The sequence below is a fragment of the Scyliorhinus torazame genome, chromosome 18, assembly GCF_047496885.1.
Source record: "Scyliorhinus torazame isolate Kashiwa2021f chromosome 18, sScyTor2.1, whole genome shotgun sequence".
Classification (NCBI taxonomy): domain Eukaryota; kingdom Metazoa; phylum Chordata; class Chondrichthyes; order Carcharhiniformes; family Scyliorhinidae; genus Scyliorhinus; species Scyliorhinus torazame.
In genome coordinates, this window is record NC_092724.1 from 75,851,967 (window position 1) to 75,874,061 (window position 22,095).

Below are 22,095 nucleotides of genomic sequence, written 5' to 3' on the forward strand. Positions count from 1 at the left end.
AATTGAACCGTGCTGCTGGCCTGCCTTGGTCTGCTATTTAGCCCAGTGTGCTAAATCAGCTGCTTAAAAGAGAAAGAGTGTAAACCTACACTGCTTCAATTTACTGCTGTCCCTGTGCCTGTCCAAGAGTCGCTAAAATGTCCCTAATGACTCAGACTTCACCATCTCTGCTGGCAGTGCATTCCACGCACCCACCACTCTCTGTGTAAAGAACCTACCTCTGACACCTCCCCTACACCTTCCTCCAATCACCTTAAAATTATGTCCCCCTCGTGACAGCCAATTCCGCCCTGGGGAAAAGTCTCTGGCTATCCACTCTATCCATGCCTCTCATCACCTTGTACACCTCTATCAAGTCACTTCTCTTCCTTCTTCGCTCCAGTGGGAAAAGCCCTAGCTCCCTCAACCTTTCTTTATAAGACATGCCCTCCAGTCCAGGCAGCATCCTGGTAAATCTCCTCTGTACCCTCACTAAAGCATCCACAACCTTCCTATAATGAGGCGACCAGAACTGGACACAATATTCCAAGTGCGGTCTAATTAGGGCTTTATAAAGCTGCAGCAAAACCTCGCGGCTCTTAAACTCAATCCCCCTGTTAATGAAAGCCAACACACCATACGCCTTCTTAACAACCCTATCAACCTGGGTGGCAACTTTGAGGGATCTATGTACGTGGACCCCAAGATCCCTCTGTTCCTCCACACTTCCAAGAATCCTGCCTTTAACCCTGTATTCAGCATTCAAATTCGACCTTCCAAAATGAATCACTTCACATTTAACTAGGTTGAATTCCATCTGCCACTTCTCAGCGCAGCTCTGCATCATGTCAATGTCCTGTTGTAACCGCAACAGCCCTCAACACTATCTAAAACTCCACCAACCTTCGTGTCATCGGTAACTTACTAACCCACCCTTCCACTTCCTCATCCAAGTTATTTATAAAAACCACAAAGAGAAAGATCCCACTGGTCCTTGACCTCCAGGCGGAATACTTTCCATCCACTATCACTTGCTGTCTTCTTTCGCCCAGCCAATTCTGTATCCAGACAGCCAAATTTCCCTGCATCCCATGCCCCCTAACTTTCTGAATGAGTCGACCATGGGGAACCTTATCAAATGCCTTACTGAAATCCATATACACCACATCCACTGCCTGACCTTCAATGTGTTTTGTCAGATCCTCAAAGAATTCAATAAGGCTTGTGAGGCATGACCTGCCCCTCACAAAGCCATGCTGACTATCTTTAATCAAATTATGTTTTTCTAAATAATCATAAATCCTATCTCTCAGAATCCTTTCCAACATTTTGCTCACCACAGACATAAGAAGGACTTGTCTGTAATTCATGGGGATTTCCCTATTCCCTTTCTTGAACAGAGGAACAACATTCGCCTCCCTCCAATCATCCGGTAATACTCCAGTGGAGAGTGAGGACGCAAAGATCATCGTCAACGGCGCAGCAATCTCCTCCCTCACTTCCCGTAGAAACCTTGGGGATATCCCGTCAAGCCCAGGGGACTTATCAATCCTGATGTTTTTCAAAATATTCAGCACATCCTCCTTCTTAACATCAACCTGTTTGAGTATATTAACCTGATTCACACTGTTCTCATGAGTAACAAGGTCCCTCTCTCTAGTGAATACTGAAGCGAAATATTCATTAGAGCCTCCCCCATCTCCTCAGACTCTGGGCACAAGTTCCCTCCACTATCCCTGATCGGCCCTACTCTCACTCTGATCATCCTCTTATTTCTCATATAAGTGTAGAACGCTTTGGCGTTTTCCCTAATCCTTCCCGCCGGGGCTTTTTCATGCCCCCTACTAGCTCTCCTCAGTCCAATTTTGAGTTCCTTCCTGGATATCTTGTAGCCCTCTAGAGCCTTCCCAGATCCTTGCTTCCTCAATCTTACATAAGCTTCCTTCTTCCTCTTGACTCGAAGCTCCACTTCTCTTGTCATCCAGTGCTCCTTAAACAACCCCACATTACTGTTGTGCATTTCCCCAAGAACAATTAATCCCACATTATGCTCCTCAGCTCCTGTCTAATAGCAGTATAATTTCCCCTCCCCCAATTAAATAGCTCCCCATATTGTTTGTTCCTATCCCTCTCCATGACTATGGTAAAGGTCAAGGAGTTGTGGTCACTGTCACCGAAATGCTCTCCCACCGAGACATCCGACACCTGGCCTGGTTCGTTGCTGAGCACCAAGTCCAATATGGCCTCCCCCCTAGTCAGCCTATCTACATATTGAGTCACACCTGACACCTGACAAAATCTGCTCCATCCAAACCATTTGCAGTAAGGAGGTTCCAGTCAATATTAGGGAAGTTGAAGTCACCCATGACAACAACTCTGTTACTTCTGCACCTTTCCAAGATCTGCCGCTGAATCTGTTCCTCTATCTCTCTGCTGCTATTGGGGGGTCTATAGAAAACTCCCAATAAAGTGACTGCTCCTTTCTTGTTTCTGACCCATACTGACTCAGCAGACAAACCCTCCTCGACTACCTCCTTTTCTGCAGCTGTGATGCACTCCCTAATTAAAAGTGCCACTCCCCCTCCTCTTTTACCTCCATCCCTATTCTTCTAAAGCTTTCTATAGATATGTCAGGAATAAAATAATGACTAGGGTAGAAGTAGGGCCAGTCAAGGACAGTAGTGGGAAGTTGTGCTTGGAGTCCGAGGAGATAGGAGAGGTGCTAAATGAATATTTTTCATCAGTATTCACACAGGAAAAAGACAATGTTGTCGAGGAGAATACTGAGATTTAGGCTACTAGACTAGAAGGGCTTGAGGTTCATAAGGAGGAGGTGTTAGCAATTCTGGAAAGTGTGAAAATAGATAAGTCCCCTGGGCCGGATGGGATTTATCCTAGGATTCTCTGGGAAGCTAGGGAGGAGGTTGCTGAGCCTTTGGCTTTGATCTTTAAGTAATCTTTGTCCACAGGAATAGAGCCAGAAGACTGGAGGATAGCAAATGTTGTCCCCTTGTTCAAGAAGGGGAGTAGAGACAACCCCAGTAACTATAGACCAGTCAGCCTTACCTCTGTTGTGGACAAAATCTTAGAAAGATTTATAAGAGATAGGATGTATAATCATCTGGAAAGGAATAATTTGATTCGAGATAGTCAACACGGTTTTGTGAAGGGTAGGTCGTACCTCACAAACCTGATTGAGTTCTTTGAGAAGGTGACCAAACAGGTGGATGAGGGTAAAGCAATTGATGTGGTGTATATGGATTTCAGTAAAGCGTTTGATAAGGTTCCCCACGGTAGGCTACTACAGAAAATACGGAGGCATGGGATTCAGGGAGATTTAGCAGTTTGGATCAGAAATTGGCTAGCTGGAAGAAGACAAAGGGTGGTGGTTGATGGGAGGTGTTCAGACTGGAGTCCAGTTACTAGTGGTGTACCGCAAGGATCTGTTTTGGGGCCACTGCTGTTTGTCATTTTTATAAATGACCTGGAAGAGGGCGTAGAAGGATGGGTGAGTAAATTTGCAGATGACACTAAAGTCGGTGGAGTTGTGGACAGTGCAGAAGGATGTTACAAGTTACAGAGGGACATAGATAAGCTGCAGCGCTGGGCTGAGAGGTGACAAATGGAGTTTAATGCAGAAAAGTGTGAGGTGATTCATTTTGGAAGGAATAACAGGAGGACAGAGTACTGGGCTAATGGTAAGATTCTTGGCAGTGTGGATGAGCAGAGAGATCTCAGTGTCTACGTACATAGATCCCTGAAAGTTGCCACCCAGGTTGAGAGGGTTGTTAAGAAGGCGTATGGTGTGTTGGCTTTTATTGGTAGAGGGATTGTGTTTCGGAGCCATGAGGTCATGTTGCAGCTGTACAAAACTCTGGTGCGGCCGCATTTGGAGTATTGCGTGCAATTCTGGTCGCCGCATTATAGGAAGGATGTGGAAGCATTGGAAAGGGTGCAGAGATTTACCAGAATGTTGCCTGGTATGGAGGGAAGATCTTATGAGGAAAGGCTGAGGGACTTGAGGCTGTTTTCGTTAGAGAGAAGGTGAAGAGGTGACTTAATTGAGGCGTACAAGATGATCAGAGGATTGGATAGGGTGGACAGGAGAGCCTTTTTCCTCAGATGGTGATGTCTAGCACGAGGGGACATAGCTTTAAATTGAGGGGAGATAGATATCAGACAGATGTCAGAGGTAGGTTCTTTACTCAGAGAGTAGTAAGGGCGTGGAATGCCCTGCCTGCAACAGTAGTGGACTCGCCAACACTAAGGCATTCAAATGGTCATTGGATAGACATATGGACGATAAGGGAATAGTGTAGATGGGCTTTAGAGTGGGTTCACAGGTCGGCGCACATCGAGGGCCGAAGGGCCTGTACTGCGCTTTAATGTTCTATGTTCTATGCTCTGAAAATATCTAAACCCCGGAACATCTAACAACCATTCCTCCCCCTGTGAAATCCATGACTCCGTAATAGTCACAACATTGTGGTTCCGAGTACTGATCCATGCTCTAAGCTCATCTCCCTTATTCCTGACACTCTTTACATTGAAACAGACACACTTTAACCGATTCCACTGAGTGAAACTTTGCCCTATCAATTGTCTATCCTTCCTCACAGACTTGCTGCATACTATTTCTGCCTGTTCAACAGCTATCCTATCCTCTGATCCATAGCTCTGGTTGCCATCCCCCTGCCAAACTAGTTTAAACCCTCCTGAAGAGCTCTAGCAAACCTCCCACCCAGAATATTGGTGCCCCTCCAGTTTAGGTGCAATCCGTCCTACATGTACTGGTCTCACCTTCCCCAGAGGATATCCCAATGATCCACATATCTGAAGCCTTCCCTCCTGCACCAGCCCTGTAGCCACGTGTTCAGCTGCACTCGCTCTCTGTTCCTTGCCTCACTTGCACGTGGCACCGGTAGCAATCCTGAGATCACTACTCTGCTTGTCCTGCTCTTTAGCTTCCAATCCAACTCCCTAAAATCACTTTTTAGATCCTCATCACTTTTCTTAGCTATGTCGTTGGTGCTTATGTGCACCACGACTTCTGGTTGCTCGCCTTCCCATTAAAGAATCCTGTAGAGTCGATCTGAGACATCCCTGGCGCTGGCACCCGGGAGGCAACATACCTTCCGGGAGTCTCGTTCGCGACCACAGAATCTCCTATCCATTCCCCTAACCATTGAGTCACCAATCACTATTGCTTTTCTATTCTCCCCCTTCCATTCTGAGCCAGAGCCAGGCTCAGTGCCAGAGACCTGGCAGCTAGGGCCTTCCCCCTGGAATATACTGGATGTGAACTAACAGTCAGTTCCCCCCTCCTAACCTGACACAACAGACCGCTCAAGCTGGCACTTGGTGCTCAGATTTAGTTATTAGGACGAACAAAACTGCCCATGTCTTCATTCGCAGCAATTCTAGTTCCGCTATCATTCCGGTGCTCACTGACCTACATCAGCTGCCAGTCTTGATTTTAAAATTCACCAAAGAAACATTTCTCCGCACACAACACTTCATCTTCCCAATGTGACCGTCGGTACCAGCAGTACCACCATTGTGCCTCATACCTGTAAGTGATTCGAGCATCTCCCTAAGGGCTCAGGAGGCATTTTGATGTCATCAGGCGACATGTTCCTCACTTTTTCTGAAAATGAAGCTAGAAAGAAAACAAAATACATATAAGTATCACACCGCCAGGGGAATAGAAAGACCCAGCACACTGCTACCTGCACAGCCAAAGACGTGGTGTTCCAAATCCTACTTCAGCACAAATCACTGCCATCTGGCAAACAATCCCACCCCAGACCCAATCCTCCAATAACACTTACTGTGCTAATCTATCTGTTCCCAGCCACCTCACTCCCTTACTTTGGCACCGATCAGAACTAGTGCCTCACCCAAGCATCCATCCTTCATGTGACTGAGCTGTGTCCTGTCACAGCCCAGTCTAATTCTGCCCTCATGTTATTTTAACGTACACAAACTATTCAGCAGAGGTCACTGGATGGTGATCAGGTGTGGAAATCCCGAATGGTCGACTTTCCTACGACAACAACTTGCATTTGTCTAGCAACTTTATCTTAGTGCCAAGACCCTCCACAGGAGCTAATCGGACAAAATTTAACAAGCCACAAAGGGAGCTATTAAGACATGGCATCAAAAGCTTTGTCAGAAAGGCAAGTTTTAGGCACCCTCTTAAACGAGGAGAGTTGGAGGGATTTAGGGAGGGAATTCCAGAGCTTAGGACTGAGACAGCCGAAGAAATGGCCAACAATAGCGAGTGAATGCTCAAGTCTGAATTGGAAGAACGCCAAAATCATAAGAGGGCTGTGGGGCTGGATGAGTTGACAGAGATATGGAGGAGCAGAAAAGGCTGATGGACTTGAGGTTGTTTTCGTTAGAGAGAAGAAGGTTAAGAGGAGACTTAATAGAGGCATACAAAATGATCAGGGGGTTAGATAGGGTGGACAGTGAGAGCCTTCTCCCGTGGATGGAAATGGCTAGCACGAGGGGACATAGCCTTAAACTGAGGGGTAATAGATATAGGACAGAGGTCAGAGGTAGGTTCTTTACGCAAAGAGTGGTGAGGCCGTGGAATGCCCTGCCTGCAACAGTAGTGAACTCGCCAACATTGAGGGCATTTAAAAGTTTATTGGATAAGCATATGGATGATAATGGCATAGTGTAGGTTAGATGGCTTTTGTTTTTTTGACTTCCCATGTCGGTGCAACATCGTAGGCCGAAGGGCCTGTACTGCGCTGTATCGTTCTATGTTCTAAAAGAAGAATGAGAATTTTAAAATCAAGGTATTGTCTGACTGGGAGCCAATGTAGGTCAGTGAGCACAAGGACGACAGAGGAACAAGACTTGCTACAAATGAAGATACAGGCAGCAGAGTTTTGGACGACCTCAGGTTTATGGAGGGTCGAATTTGAGAACAGCCAGGGAACATCGAACAACACCCCAGCTCCACATCCTGTACACCCCAAACACCCGCCACAACGTCAGCGTACAAAAGGGGGCGATTTACACACCCACCAAAAATGCCCAGGGAGCAGTCGCCCCGAAGTTCGTTTGTATCCTTGCATTTAGGCACTTTTAAAGAAAACAGGGCCCCGGGCAGAACATCATAAGACCAACATTCAGTCCCGGAACGCCCAGTCCACTCAATGATAACAGTCAGTCACATGCGCGTCAACCCAGCAGAGTTTCGAGGCTTAAAAGTTGTAGCCATGTGGCAACCGTCAGCTCCCATGTAGAACCTCACTATCATACATCGTGCAATTCCAGCGGTCCAAAATCAGTCTTTCAAAATCAACACTGCACTCACAACCCATACGATGACCCTAAAGGGCGGCAGCAAACTCTCGAATGGACTCCCCGGTGGACATTCTGCCGGAGCAAGCTAGCATCATGAATAGAAGGCAGTGGAGATGGACAAAAGCGTTGCGCAACCTCCACCAGAAGTCACCCCCAATGTCGCCACTTCTGGTACCCCGGAACACTCTCAACATATGTGCTGGATGCTCACCTTCCTCTTCAACACAGGCATCACAGCAACAAAGTCCATAACTCAGTCCTCGCAGTTTAATTTTTAAAAAAATTCCAGGGAGGTGGCCTGCAGTATTTACATAGGGCCTGGTTACACATCACCGGGTCCTCTCTTTCTTTCTGTCGGCTGCTGCAGAGGCCAACCCGTTATACTAGTGCTGGTTAACTCACAGTCCAATCAGGACAAGGGGACAATCATCCCCAGTTGGATCGGTCCCATGAAGATCACATGCAGGTCATCACAGACAGACAACACCTTAAGTGAGAGAACTGATTATATATTGGCTGACATGGGGGCCAAGTGGAGAAGTTGGTAATCAGCAATTTGGTGGGACTAGGATTGAGGGAATAGGAGATAAGTCTCATGAGTTCCGGGAGGGCATGAAAGGAGATGGGAGAGAAAGAAGAGGAAGATGCAAGTTCAGGGACAGGGCAGGAAAAAACATTAAAGCAAGATGGCCCGGTGGGCTAGCGGAAGGGCAAGATGTGGCAGAAGCAACTATATCATGGAATTTACAGTGCAGAAGGAGGCCATTTGGCCCATTGAGTCTGCACCGGCCCTTGGAAAGAACACCTTACTTGAGTTTTCATGCCACCGCCCCTATCCCTGTAACCCAGTAACCCCACCTAATCTTTTGGACACTAAGGGGCAATTTATCATGGCCAATCCACCAAACCTGCACATCTTTGGACTGTGGGAGAAAGCCGCAGCACCCGGAGGAAACCCACGCAGACACGGGGAGAAAGTGCAAACCCCACACAGATGGTCACCCAAAGACGGAATGGAACCTGGGACTCTGGAGCTGTGAGGCCACAGTGCTAACCACTGTGCCATTGTGCCGCCCTGATCACATTGTCTGAAGCTTAGTGACAAAGTCATGCATGGGCTCCTTGCAACTGTTGTTGGAGGTGAGTTCTGAGGGGACAGAGGAGAAGAATTGCTGAAGATAGACTGCAATAGAAAAAATAAAGCTGTGGGGGGAGGGTATCCTTGCATTCCTGCATGAGCCTGGAATAGCAAGCAGGATTCCGTACTGTTTTAAGTGGTCCAGCCAGATTTGGTCAAGGGCAGCCAATCCATGTCAGGGCGAAGGTCGGGGTGTGAGAAAGGAATTGTTTTTTTTGGGGGGCTGAGGAAATCAAAGGTGGAAATGAGGGCACAGTTAAATAAATCAGTAGCTGCAGAAATGGTGACAGGATTAGGCGAGGCTGCAGAGGAAATCTGAAAGTGAGAATGATCTTTTCACTGGGATACAGGCAGAGGACCTGGGCTAGAGTGGAATAATGGGGCAACACACTGTTAGAGATTAAGGCGGAGATTGAGGGCTCTTATAGAAATTAAGCCTCGATGTTAAGGTGTGGTGGGGTTTCAAGTGCAGTGAGGGCATCTCTGACAAATGTGAAAGTCGATGAGACGCAATGTGGAGTCAACAGCTCAGTTCATGGAATGTTACAGCGCCAGGAGGATTTTTGAACAGTACTGCCTCTTTGAGAGAATCCAATTAATCCATCACACCCTGCTTTTTCCTTCAATTGTTTGCCGTTTCAAACATATTTCAAAATCCTTTTGAAAGTTACCAGGGAATCTATTTTCACCATTTTTTCAGGCAGCACATTGCAGACCAGAAAGAAAATCTTCGCATCTACCCTCCCTCAATCCCCACTCAATTATTTTGCCAACCATCTTAAATCTACATCTTCTGATTATAGATTCCACTGCCAGTGACTCGCCCTACTTAATCAAAACTCTCAGAAATCCCCAGGTTAAATTCCAGGCTCCACCTGAGCAAAAAACAGACTTTTGACTTGCAGAGGGGAGTAGAAATTGTTAAGAGCCAAATAGGATGGTCCAGTTTTGTTGCCACTTAACTATAGGAAGTCATGATTCAGGACTTCAAGACAGCAACAGCCTGGAAATCAGCCGTGGAGACAGAGGTGTAGAGTTAGGCATCCTTGCTGTAACTAAGGAAGCTGAAACATGCTTGACAAATAATAACAGGGAAACAATGAACAGAAAGCAACCAAGAATGAAACCCTGGGTTTGAAAGTTACTGTGGGTAGACATTAGGTAGGAAACCTTTTGAGCAGATGTGGTGACTGCACCGCGAAGGGTTAAGAATTGGGACCATAATAATGGAGCCATGAAGCAAAGCTATTGAGAACAGGTGGTGGAGGAGAGAGGGATGTTCAATGCTGTCAAAGGCAGCAGAGTGTGAGAGTAGGGTTAGAGTTCACAACAGTCATGCGTGACAATACCAAAGTGTGCAGAAGTCTCCCTCCAACAGTCCCATTTCATTCACCTCGTCCATTGTAACAGTTTGAACAAAGAAAATTACAGCGAAGGACCAGGCCCATCGGTCCTCCAAGCCTGCGTCGACCGTGCTGCCCTTCTAACCTCAAACGTTCTACACTTCCGGGGTCTGTGTCCACCTATTCCCACCCTATTCATGTATTTGTCAAGGCGGCCCTGAAACGTCACCATCGTACCTGCTTCCGCCACCTCCTCAGGCAGTGAGTACAGGTTCTGTACAGCTGCAGTATGACTTGCCAATTTTTATACTCAATGCCCCAGCCGATGAAGGCAAGCATGCCGTATGCCTTCCTGATTACCTTCTCCACCTGCGTTGCCACTTTCAGTGACCTGTACACCCAGATCCCTCTGCCTGTCAATACCCTTAAGGGGTCTGCCATTTACTGTATTTCCCATCTGTATTAGACCTTCCAAAATGCATCACCTGCATGTCTGGATTAAACTCCATCTGCCATCTATCTGCCCAAGTCGCCAACTGATCTATATCCTGCTGTATCCTTTGATAGTTCTCATCACTATCCGCAACTCCATCAATCTTTGTGTCGTCTGCAAAGTTACTAATCAGACCAGTTATATTCCTCCAAATCATTTATGTATACTACAAACAGCATTGATCCCTGTGGAACACCACTAGTCACAGCCCGAGATTCAGAAGAACACCCTTCCACTGCAACCCTCTGTCTTCTGTGACCGAGCCAGTTCTGTATCCACCATGTCAGCTCACCTCTGATCCTGTGTGACTTCACCTTCTGTACCAGTCTGCCATGAGGGACCTTGTCACTGAAGTCCATGTAGACACAATCCACTGCCCTATCTTCATCAATCATCTCCATCACTTCCTCAAAAAACTTGATCAAGTTAGTGAGACACAAGTTCCCCCTCACAAAACCATGCTGCCTCTCGCTAATATGTCCATTTGCTTCCAAATGGGAATAAATCCTGTCTCGAAGAACCTTCTCCGATAATTTCCCGACCACTGACTTAAGGCTCACCGGCCAGTAATTTCCTGCATTATCCCGGTTACCCTTCTGAAACAAAGGAACAACATTGGCTATTCTCCAGTCCTCTGGGACCTCACCTGTAGCCAGAGAGGATACAAAGATTTATTTTGAAAAAGAATTTAGAGTACCCAATTATTTTTTTTGCCAATCAAGGGGCAATCTAGTGTGGCCAATTCACCTACCCTGCATATCTTTGGGTTGCGGGGGCGAAACCCACACAAACACGGGGAGAATGTGCAAACTCCACACGGACAGTGACCCAGGGCCAGGATTCGAACCCAGGTCCTCAGCGTCGTAGTCCCAGTGCTAACTACTGTGCCAGGATACAAAGATTTCTGTCAAGGTCCCAGCAGTTTCCTCCCTTGCCTCCCTCCGTATTCTGGGATAAATCCCATCAGTCCCTGGGGACTGATCTACCTTCATGTTTTTCAAACGCCCAACACCTCCTTTTTGATCTCAATGTGACCCAGACTATCTCCACACCCTTCCGCAGACACATCATCCACCAAGTACTTGTCTTTGGTGAATACTGATGCAAAGTACTCATTCAGTACACCACCCATTTCCTCTGTCCCTCATAGCTTCCCTCCCCTGTCCTTGAGTGGGCCAACCCTTTCTCTGGCTACCCTCTTGCTCTTTATATACGTGTAAAAAGCCTTGGTATTTTCCTTAATCCTGTTTGCCAATGACTTTTTGTGACCCCTTTTAGCCCTTCTGACTCCTTGCTTAAGTTCCTTCCTACTTTACTATATTCCTCACGGGCTTCGTCTGTTCCCAGCATTCTAGCCCTTCCAAATGCTTCCTTTTTCTTTTGGACTAGGCTCACAATATCCCTCATTATCTAAGGTTCCCGAAACGTGCCATTCTTATCCTTGTTTCTCTGGTTGGCAATTAGTAGCTAGTGGTGTCCCTCAGGGATCAGTGTTGGGCCCACAATTGTTCACAATTTACATAAATGATTTGGAATTGGGGACCAAGGGCAATGTGTCCAAGTTTGCAGACGACACTAAGATGAGTGGAAAGCAAAAAGTGCAGAGGATACTGGAAGTCTGCAGAGGGATTTGGATAGGCTAAGTGAATGGGCTAGGGTCTGGCAGATGGAATACAATGTTGACAAATGTGAGGTTATCCATTTTGGTAGGAACAACAGCAAAAGGGATTATTATTTAAATGATAAAATATTAAAACATGCTGCTGTGCAGAGAGACCTGGGTGTGCTAGTGCATGAGTCACAAAAAGTAGGTTTACAGGTGCAACAGGTGATTAAGAAGGCAAATGGAATTTTGTCCTTTATTGCTAGAGGGATGGAGTTTAAAACTAGGGAGGTTATACTGCAATTGTATAAGGTGTTAGTGAGGTCACACCTGGAGTATTGTGTTCAGTTTTGGTCTCCTTACTTGAGAAAGGACGTACTGGCACTGGAGGATGTGCAGAGGAGATTCACTAGGTTAATCCCAGTGCTGAAGGGGTTGGATTACGAGGAGGTTGAGTAGATTGGGACTGTACTCGTTGGAATTTAGAAGGATGAGGGGGGGATCTTATAGAAACATATAAGATTATGAAGGGAATAGATAGAATAGATGCTGGCAGGTTGTTTCCACTGGCGGGTGAAAGCAGAACTAGGGGGCATAGCCTCAAAATAAGAGGAAGTAGATTGAGGACTGAGTTTAGGAGGAACTTCTTCACCCAAAGGGTTGTGAATCTATGGAATTCCTTGCCCAGTGAAGCAGTTGAGGCTCCTTCATTAAATGTTTTTAAGATAAAGATAGATAGTTTTTGAAGAATAACGGGATTAAGGGTTATGGTGTTCGGGCCGGAAAGTGGAGCTGAGTCCACAAAAGATCAGCCATGATCTCATTGAATGGCGGAGCAGGCTCGAGGGGCCAGATGGCCTACTCCTGCTCCTAGTTCTTATGTTCTTCATCACAGGGCCATGCTGCTATGTTCTGGTGCTTTGCCGGACGGAATTAGTGCACTACAGAATGTCTAGTTTGTGACTAGTTAAATGTTTATTGTCAAACAATAACATGTGTCAGATAACAATAAGAAAAGTATCAAAGTCTACTAACTATAAATTACTATTATCTAAGAGCTACTACAAATGCGATTATCCACTACGACGACTATCTCCAGACTCCCCGAGGTAAGTGTCACGTGGATGTTCTTTACTGCCAACTGCTGGTTGGAGGTCATATCTATTAATATTTACATGATTGCTTCTGCATATTATCACACCTGCTGGTCCTGAATTCCGATCAACTGACATTTGAAAGCATCCCACATGCCAGACGTTGATTTACCCTCAAACATCCACCCCCAATCTAGATTCTTCAGTTCCTGCCGAAAATTGTTCTAATTAGCCTTCCCCCAAGTTCAAACCTTCATAAGAGAACTACTCTTAACATTATCCAACAGTACCTTAAAACTTACTGAATTAATGTCACTGTTCCCGAAATGTTCCCCTTTTTGTTGACTGTGTCTTATATCAGTGAAAAAACATCATTTCCCTTTCAGAAAAGAAAAACGTTTCTTAGGAAATGTTGTGAAGGCCAATACCAAGGTTGGAAAGAACTGAGAGAACAGGATTAATCAGGAAGTGGAAATTATTTCATTCCAAATCCTTCACAACGTTTGAAGTCCTGGGACAGAATGAATTCGAGGGGGGGATGGTGGTGAGAATCAATTTCAAAGCAGCGAATGCAGGAAGTAGATAAGGAGACAGTAAGAATGTTTGTGACATTACAAGGACAAAAGAGGGATTCGCCCAAAGGGGTTCTGCCAACTGTTATGTTAGCAACTCCTTCTACCGACACCACATGGACTGCAGCAGTTCAAGAAGGCAGCTCATCAACAGCTTCCCAGGGCAATTCAGGATCAGCAACACTCACATTTCATGAACAAATACTAAACAAATGTCCAACACAGGCTAGACAAAGAGATAGTCAATTATACCAAAAGCATATAAGTCTGCAAGTCCGTGCCCCTGCTAATGTTTCTTTCCACACTTGATTAGCATACAGACGTCACTGCAATTTCAGTGCAGCTGTGAGGGTATGTGAATTTCACACTGCAAACTGATTGACGAAAAACACCAAGCAGTATACCCCTGGCATTCACCTTTGTGCAGGGCAGCAAAGATTATTTTGGGCTCGATCATATTAGGGTACAGTTCTGCTGGGTACATGTCTGTCACTGAACAACACTGGGGTACAGCACTGCTGGGTACAGATCTGTCACTGTATAACACTGGGGTACAGTACTGCTGGGTACAGATTTGTCACTGTACAACACTGGGGTACAGCACTGCTGGGTACAGGACTATCACTGTAAAACACTGGGGTACAGTACTGCTGGGTACAGATCTGTCACTGTATAACACTGGGGTACAGTACTGCTGGGTACAGGACTATCACTGTGAAATAACAAGAACCAAGAACAGAGAAATGTACAGCACAGGAACAGGCCCTTCGGCCCTCCAAGCCCGTGCCGACCATGCTGCCCGACTAAACTACAATCTTCTACACTTCCTGGGTCCGTATCCCTCTATTCCCATCCTATTCATGTATTTGTCAAGATGCCTCTTAAATGTCACTATTGTCCCTGCTTCCACCACCTCCTCCGGTAGCGAGTTCCAGGCACCCACTACCCTCTGCGTAAAAAACTTGCCTCGTACATCTACTCTAAACCTTGCCCCTCTCACCTTAAACCTATGCCCCCTAGTAATTGACCCCTCTACCCTGGGGAAAAGCCTCTGACTATCCACTCTGTCTATGCCCCTCATAATTTTGGAGACCTCTATCAGGTCTCCCCTCAACCTCCTTCGTTCCAGTGAGAACAAACCGAGTTTATTCAACCGCTCCTCATAGCTAATGCCCTCCATACCAGGCAACATTCTGGTAAATCTCTTCTGCACCCTCTCTAAAGCCTCCACATCCTTCTGGTAGTGTGGCGACCAGAATTGAACACTATACTCCAAGTGTGGCCTAACTAAGGTTCACTACAGCTGCAACATGACTTGCCAATTCTTATACTCAGTGCCCTGGCCAATGAAGGCAAGCATGCCGTATGCCTTCTTGGCTACCTTCTCCACCTGTGTTGCCCCTTTCAATGACCTGTGGACCTGTACTCCTAGATCTCTTTGACTTTCAATACTCTTGAGGGTTTTACCATTCACTGTATATTCCCTACCTGCATTAGACCTTCCAAAATGCATTACCTCACATTTGTCCAGATTAAACTCCATCTGCCATCTCTCCGCCCAAGTCTCCAAACAATCTAAATCCTGCTGCATCCTCTGACAGTCCTCATCGCTATCCGCAATTCCACCAACCTTTGTGTCGTCTGCAAACTTACTAATCAGACCAGTTACATTTTCCTCCAAATCATTTATATATACTACAAAGAGCAGAGGTCCCAGCACTGATCCCTGTGGAACACCACTGGTCACAGCCCTCCAATTAGAAAAGCATCCTTCCATTGCTACTCTCTGCCTTCTATGACCTAGCCAGTTCTGTATCCACCTTGCCAGCTCACCCCTGATCCCGTGTGACTTCACCTTTTGTACTAGTCTACCATGAGGGACCTTGTCAAAGGCCTTACTGAAGTCCATATAGACAACATCCACTGCCCTACCTGCATCAATTATCTTAGTGACCTCCTCGAAAAACTCTATCAAGTTAGTGAGACACGACCTCCCCTTCACAAAACCATGCTGCCTCTCACTAATGCGTCCATTTGCTTCCAAATGGGAGTAGATCCTGTCTCGAAGAATTCTCTCCAGTAATTTCCCTAGCACTGAAGTAAGGCTCACTGGCCTGTAGTTCCCTGGATTATCCTTGCTACCCTTCTTAAACAGAGGAACAACATTGGCTATTCTCCAGTCCTCCGGGACATCACCTGAGACAGTGAAGATCCAAAGATTTCTATCAAGGCCTCAGCAATTTCCTCTCTAGCCTACTTCAGTATTCTGGGGTAGATCCCATCAGGCCCTGGGGACTTATCTACCTTAATATTTTTTAAGACACCCAACACCTCGTCTTTTTGGATCTCAATGTGACCCAGGCTATCTACACACCATTCTCCAGACTCAACATCTACCAATTTCTTCTCTTTGGTGAATACTGATGCAAAGTATTCATTTAGTACCTCGCCCATTTCCTCTGGCTCCACACATAGATTCCCTTGCCTATCCTTCAGTGGGCCAACCCTTTCCCTGGCTACCCTCTTGCTTTTTATGTACGTGTAAAAAGCCTTGGGATTTTCCTTAACCCTATTTGCCAATGACTTTTCGTGACCCCTTCTAGCCCTCCTGACTCCTTGCTTAAGTTCCTTCCTACTTTCCTTATATTCCACGCAGGATTCGTCTGTTCCCAGCCTTCTAGCCCTGACAAATGCCTCCTTTTTCTTTTTGACGAGGCCTACAATATCTCTCGTTATCCAAGGTTCCCGAAAATTGCCGTATTTATCCTTCTTCCTCACAGGAACATGCCGGTCTTGAATTCCTTTCAACTGACACTTGAAAGCCTCCCACATGTCAGATGTTGATTTGCCCTCAAACATCCGCCCCCAATCTATGTTCTTCAGTTCCCGCCTAATATTGTTATAATTAGCCTTCCCCCAATTTAGCACATTCACCCTAGGACCACTCTTATCCTTGTCCACCAGTACTTTAAAACTTACTGAATTGTGGTCACTGTTACCGAAATGCTCCCCTAATGAAACATCTACCATCTGGCCGGGCTCATTCCCCAATACCAGGTCCAGTACCGCCCCTTCCCTAGTTGGACTATCTACATATTGTTTTAAGAAGCCCTCCTGGATGCTCCTTACAAACTCCGCCCCGTCTAAGCCCCTGGCACTAAGTGAGTCCCAGTCAATATTGGGGAAGTTGAAGTCTCCCATCACCACAACCCTGTTGTTTTTACTCTTTTCCAAAATCTGTCTACCTATCTGCTCCTCTATCTCCCGCTGGCTGTTGGGAGGCCTGTAGTAAACCCCCAACATTGTGACTGCACCCTTCTTATTCCTGATCTCTACCCATATAGCCCACTGCCCTCTGAGGTGTCCTCCCGCAGTACAGCTGTGATATTCTCCCTAACCAGTAGCGCAACTCCACCTCCCGTTTTACATACCCCTCCATCCCGCCTGAAACATCTAAATCCTGGAACGTTTAGCTGCCAATCCTGCCCTTCCCTCAACCAGGTCTCTGTAATGGCAACAACATCATAGTTCCAAGTACTCTAAGTTCATCTGCCTTACCCGTAATACTTCTTGCATTAAAACATATGCACTTCAGGCCACCAGACCCGCTGTGTTCAGCAACTTCTCCCTGTCTGCTCTGCCTCAGAGCCACACTGTCCCTAGTTCTCCCTCAATGCTCTCACCTTCTGACCGATTGCTCCCGTGCCCACCCCCTTGCCATACTAGTTTAAACCCTCCCGTGTGACACTAGCAAACCTCGCGGCCAGGATATTTATGCCTCTCCGGTTTAGATGCAACCCGTCCTTCTTATATAGGTCACACCTGCTCCGGAAGAGCTCCCAGTGGTCCAGATAACGGAAACCCTCCCTCCTACACCAGCTGTTTAGCCACGTGTTTAGCTGTTCCACCTTCCTATTTCTAGCCTCACTGGCACGTGGCACAGGGAGTAATCCCGAGATTACAACCCTAGAGGTCCTGTCTTTTAACTTTCTGCCCAGCTCCCTGAACTCCTGCTGCAGGACCTCATGCCCCTTCCTGCCTATGTCGTTAGTACCAATATGTACAACGACCTCTCCCTGTTTGCCCTCCCCCTTCAGGATGCCCTCTACCCGTTCGGAGACATCCTGGACCCTGGCACCAGGGAGGCAACATACCATCCTGAAGTCTCTTTCACGTCCACAGAAGCGCCTATCTGTGCCCCTGACTATAGAGTCCCCTATTACTATTGCTCTTCTGCGCTTTGACCCTCCCTTCTGAACATCAGAGCCAGCCGTGGTGCCACTGCTCTGGCTGCTGCTGTTTTCCCCTGATAGGCTATCCCCCCCGACAGTATCCAAAGGGGTATACCTGTTCGAGAGGGGGACAACCACAGGGGATTCCTGCACTGACTGCCTGCCCTTTCTGGTGGTCACCCATTTCTCTGCCTGCACCTTGGGTGTGACCACATTTACATAACTGCGATCTATGACGCTTTCCGCCACCTTCATGCTCCTAAGTGCATCCAATTGCTGCTCCAACCGAACCATGCGGTCTGTGAGGAGCTCCAGTTGGGTGCACTTTCTGCAGATGAAGCCATCCGGGACGCTGGAAGCCTCCCGGACCTGCCACATGTCACAGTCAGAGCACTGCACCCCTCTAACTGACATGGCGTCAATTAATTAAAATTAAAATTAAAAAATTTAAAAAATAATTATATATATATATATTTTAAAAAATTTCAAAGTTACTGTTAACTATCTGTTTCCTAGCACTAGATTTCAAATAGAAATGTGAAAGCTAAACACTGGGGTACAATACTGCTGGGTACAGGTCTGTCACTGTATAACAGTGGGGTACAGTACAGCTGGGTACAAGTCTGTCACTGTAAAACACTGGGGTACAATACTGCTGGGTACAGGTCTGTCATTGTATAACTGGGGTACAGCACTGCTGGGTACAGTTCTGTCACTGTATAACACTGGGGTACAGTACTGCTGGGTACAGGTCTGTCACTGTATAACACTGGGGTACAGTACTGCTGGGTACAGGTCTGTCATTGTACAATACTGTGGTACAGTACTGCTGGGTACAGATCTGTCACTGTACAACACTGGGGTACAGTACTGCTGGGTACAGGTCTGTCACTGTATAACACTGGGGTTCAGTTCTGCTGGGTACAGGTCTGTCACTGTATAACACTGGGGTACAGTACTGCTGGGTACAGGTCTGTCACTGTATAACACTGGGGTACAGTGCTGGTGGGTACTGGTCTGTCACTGTATAACACTGGGGTACAGTACTGCTGGGTACAGTTCAGTCACTGTATAACACTGGAGTACAGTACAGCTGGGTACAGGTCTGTCACTGTACAACACTGGGGTACAGTATTGGTGAGTATCGGTCTATCATTGTAACACTGGGGCTCTGTACTGGTGGGGTCAGATCTGTCACTGTATAACACTGGGGTACAATACTGATGGGTGCAGATCTGTTATAACACTGAGGTACAGTACTCCTGGGTACAGTCTGTCACTGTATAACACTGGGGTACAATACTGCTGGGTACTGATCTGTCACTGTATAACACTGGGGTACAATACTGATGGGTGCAGATCTGTTATAACACTGGGGTACAGTGCTGGTGGGTACAGGTCTGTTACTGTATAACACTGGGGTACAGTACTGCTGGGTACTGATCTGTCACTGTATAACACTGGGGTACAATACTGCTGGGTACAGGTCAGTCACTGAATAACACTGGGGTACAGTATTGCTGGGTACAGGTCTGTTATTGTATAACACTGGGGTACAGATCTGTCACTGTATAACACTGGGGTATAGTACTGCTGGGTACAGGTCAGTCACTGAATAACAGTGGGGTACAGATCTGTCACTGTATAACATTGGGCTACAGTACTGCTGGGTACAGATCTGTCACTGTATTACGCTGGGATACGTACTGGTGGGGTCAGGTCTGTCACAGTATCACACTGGGGTACAGTACTGGTGGGGAATGGTCAGTCACTGTATAACACTGGGGCACAGTACTGGTGGGTACACGTGTGCTGGTGAATGCACAAGCAATATTATTGATTATGACACTGTATTGGACATGGGTTTTACTGTATCCATCACTTGGTTGTTTTGTGGCGCGAGTGAGCACTGGGAGCTGTCTGGTTTGATAAACATGACATTGTTGCCGTTGTGCAAACCTGAAGCCAATTGCTTTCAGTATGGTAGATCATGCACATATTACACAGCATACTTATTGTGGGATCTCCTCACAACATCATGTCTCTGTGTGCACCTATTGGTTGAGGAATGGGAGGATGTAGTTTTGAATGTGTTTTTTTAAACCACCTGTTTCTTGGAGACAACTTTCCAAAACTCTGCAAGCGCCGGTCACGCCCAGAACATATGGGCATGGTTTGCTGGGCTCCCCGAACACCTCACACACCTGTCCTCCAACCCAAAAAACTTACTCATCCTCGCCCCTGTCATATGCACCATGTGTACCACTTTCCACTGGATCAGGCTGAGCCTGGCGCAAGATGAGGAGGAATTGACCCTGCCCAGGGCGTCAGTCCACAGGCCCTCATCCAGCTCCTCCTCCCACTTGCCCTTCAGCTGCTCCACAAAGGCCTTCTCCGCCTCCTGCAGCTCCTGGTATATCTCCGAGACCTTACCCTCTCCGACCCACACGCCCAAAATCACCCTGTCCTGTATCCTCCGGGCAGGCAGCAGCGGGAATTCCCCGACCTGCCTCCTCACGAACGCCCGAACTTGCATATACCTAAAGGCATTTCCCGGGGGTAACCCAAATTTCTCCTCCAGCATCCTCAGACTGGCAAAAGTCCCGTTGATTAATAAATCCCCCATCCTTCTAATTCCTGCCCGGTGCCAGCTTAGGTGCCACCATCCATCCTGCCCGGAGCAAACCTATGGTTGTTCTGTATCGGGGACCAGACTGCCATCTCCACTGCCCCCAAATCCTCAGTTTTGCCGCCACCACCGGGCTTGTGGTATACCGCGTCGGCGGAAGTGGCAACAATGCCATCACCAGTACCCCCAGGCTAGTACCTACACAGGACACCGCCTCTAGTCTTTTCCACGCCGCCCCCTCTCCCTCCATTACCCATTTGCGAATCATCGGCACGTTTGCTGCCCAGTAATAGCTGCACAGGTTCGGCAGCGCAGCAACCCCTCCCACCCACCCCCCCGCCAACTACGCTCCAAGAACAGTCTCTTAACCCTCGGGGTCTTATTTGCCCACACAAATCCCACAATACTCTTGCTCACCCGCTTGAAAAAAGCCTTGGGGATGAGAATAGGCAGGCACTGAAACACGAACCAGAACCTAGAGAGGACCGTCATCTTAACGGACTGCACCCTGCCCGCTTGGGAGAGTGGCAGCATGTCCCACCTCCTGAAGTCCTCTTCCATCTGGTCCACCAACCGCGCCAGATTGAGCTTATGCAAGACCCCCCACTTCTTGGCCACCTGGATACCCAAATACCGAAAACTCCTCTCCACCATCTTAAACGGCAGCTCCTCCGACCTCCTTTCCTGGCCCCTCGCATGCACCACAAACAGCTCGCTCTTCCCAATGTTGAGCTTGTATCCCGAGAAGTCTCCAAACTCCTTAAGGGTCTGCATGACCTCCCCCATCCCCTCCACCGGATCCACAATGTACAGCAGCAGGTCATCCGCAGAAAGTGAGACACGGTGCTCCTTCCCCCCCTGGACCAAACCCCTCCAGTTTCTGGACTCCCTCAATGCCATGGCCAGCGGCTCAATTGCCAGGGCATGCAGCAGGGGGGACAGGGGGCACCCCTGCCTCGTTCCACGGTACAGTCTAAAGTACTCTGACCTCAGCCGGTTCGTCGATACACTCGCCACTGGGGCCTGGTACAACAATTTAACCCACCCTATGAACCCCTCCTCGAACCCAAACCTGCCTAACACCTCCCACAGATACTCCCACTCCACCCGTTCAAAGGCCTTCTCTGCGTCCATTGCCACCACCACTTCTGTCTCCCCCCTCCGAGGGCATCATAATCACATTCAGGAGCCTCCGCACATTTGCATTCAGCTGCCTGCCCTTCACAAACCCCGTCTGATCCTCATGTATCACTCCCGGGACACAATCCTCAATCCTAGTGGCCAGGACCTTCGCCAGCAACTTGGCATCCACATTGAGGAGCGAAATCGGCCTGTACGAGCCACACTGCAGCGAGTCCTTGTCCCGCTTGAGGATAAGCGAGATCAGAGCCTGCGACATCGTCGGGGGAAGAATTCCTTTCTCTTTCGCCTCATTAAAGGTTCTCAACTGCAATGGGCCCAACAGTTCCGAGAACTTCCTGTCGAACTCAACCAGGAACCCATCCGGTCCAGGGGTCTTGCCTGCCTGCATGCTCCCCAACCCCTTAACCAGCTCCTCCATCCCGACCGGGGCCCCCAAACCTTCTACCTGCCCCTCCTCCACCCTCGGAAATCTCAATTGGTCCAGGAACTGCCGCATCCCCCCCCCTCCCCCACCACCACCACCGTCCGGGGGTTCTGACTTGTACA

General features: G+C 47.6%; 1 protein-coding gene across 2 annotated transcripts in view; it reads right to left on the reverse strand.

Moving 5' to 3' along the window:
* sap30bp (SAP30 binding protein) overlaps window positions 1-22,095 on the reverse strand; it is a 207,549-nt gene that overhangs the window by 56,308 nt on the left and 129,146 nt on the right. For both annotated transcript variants that reach the window (XM_072482942.1, XM_072482941.1), the window contains exon 5: window positions 5,550-5,638. In XM_072482942.1, coding sequence (XP_072339043.1) covers window positions 5,550-5,638 — 89 coding nt within the window. The remainder of the gene's footprint in view (window positions 1-5,549; window positions 5,639-22,095) is intronic.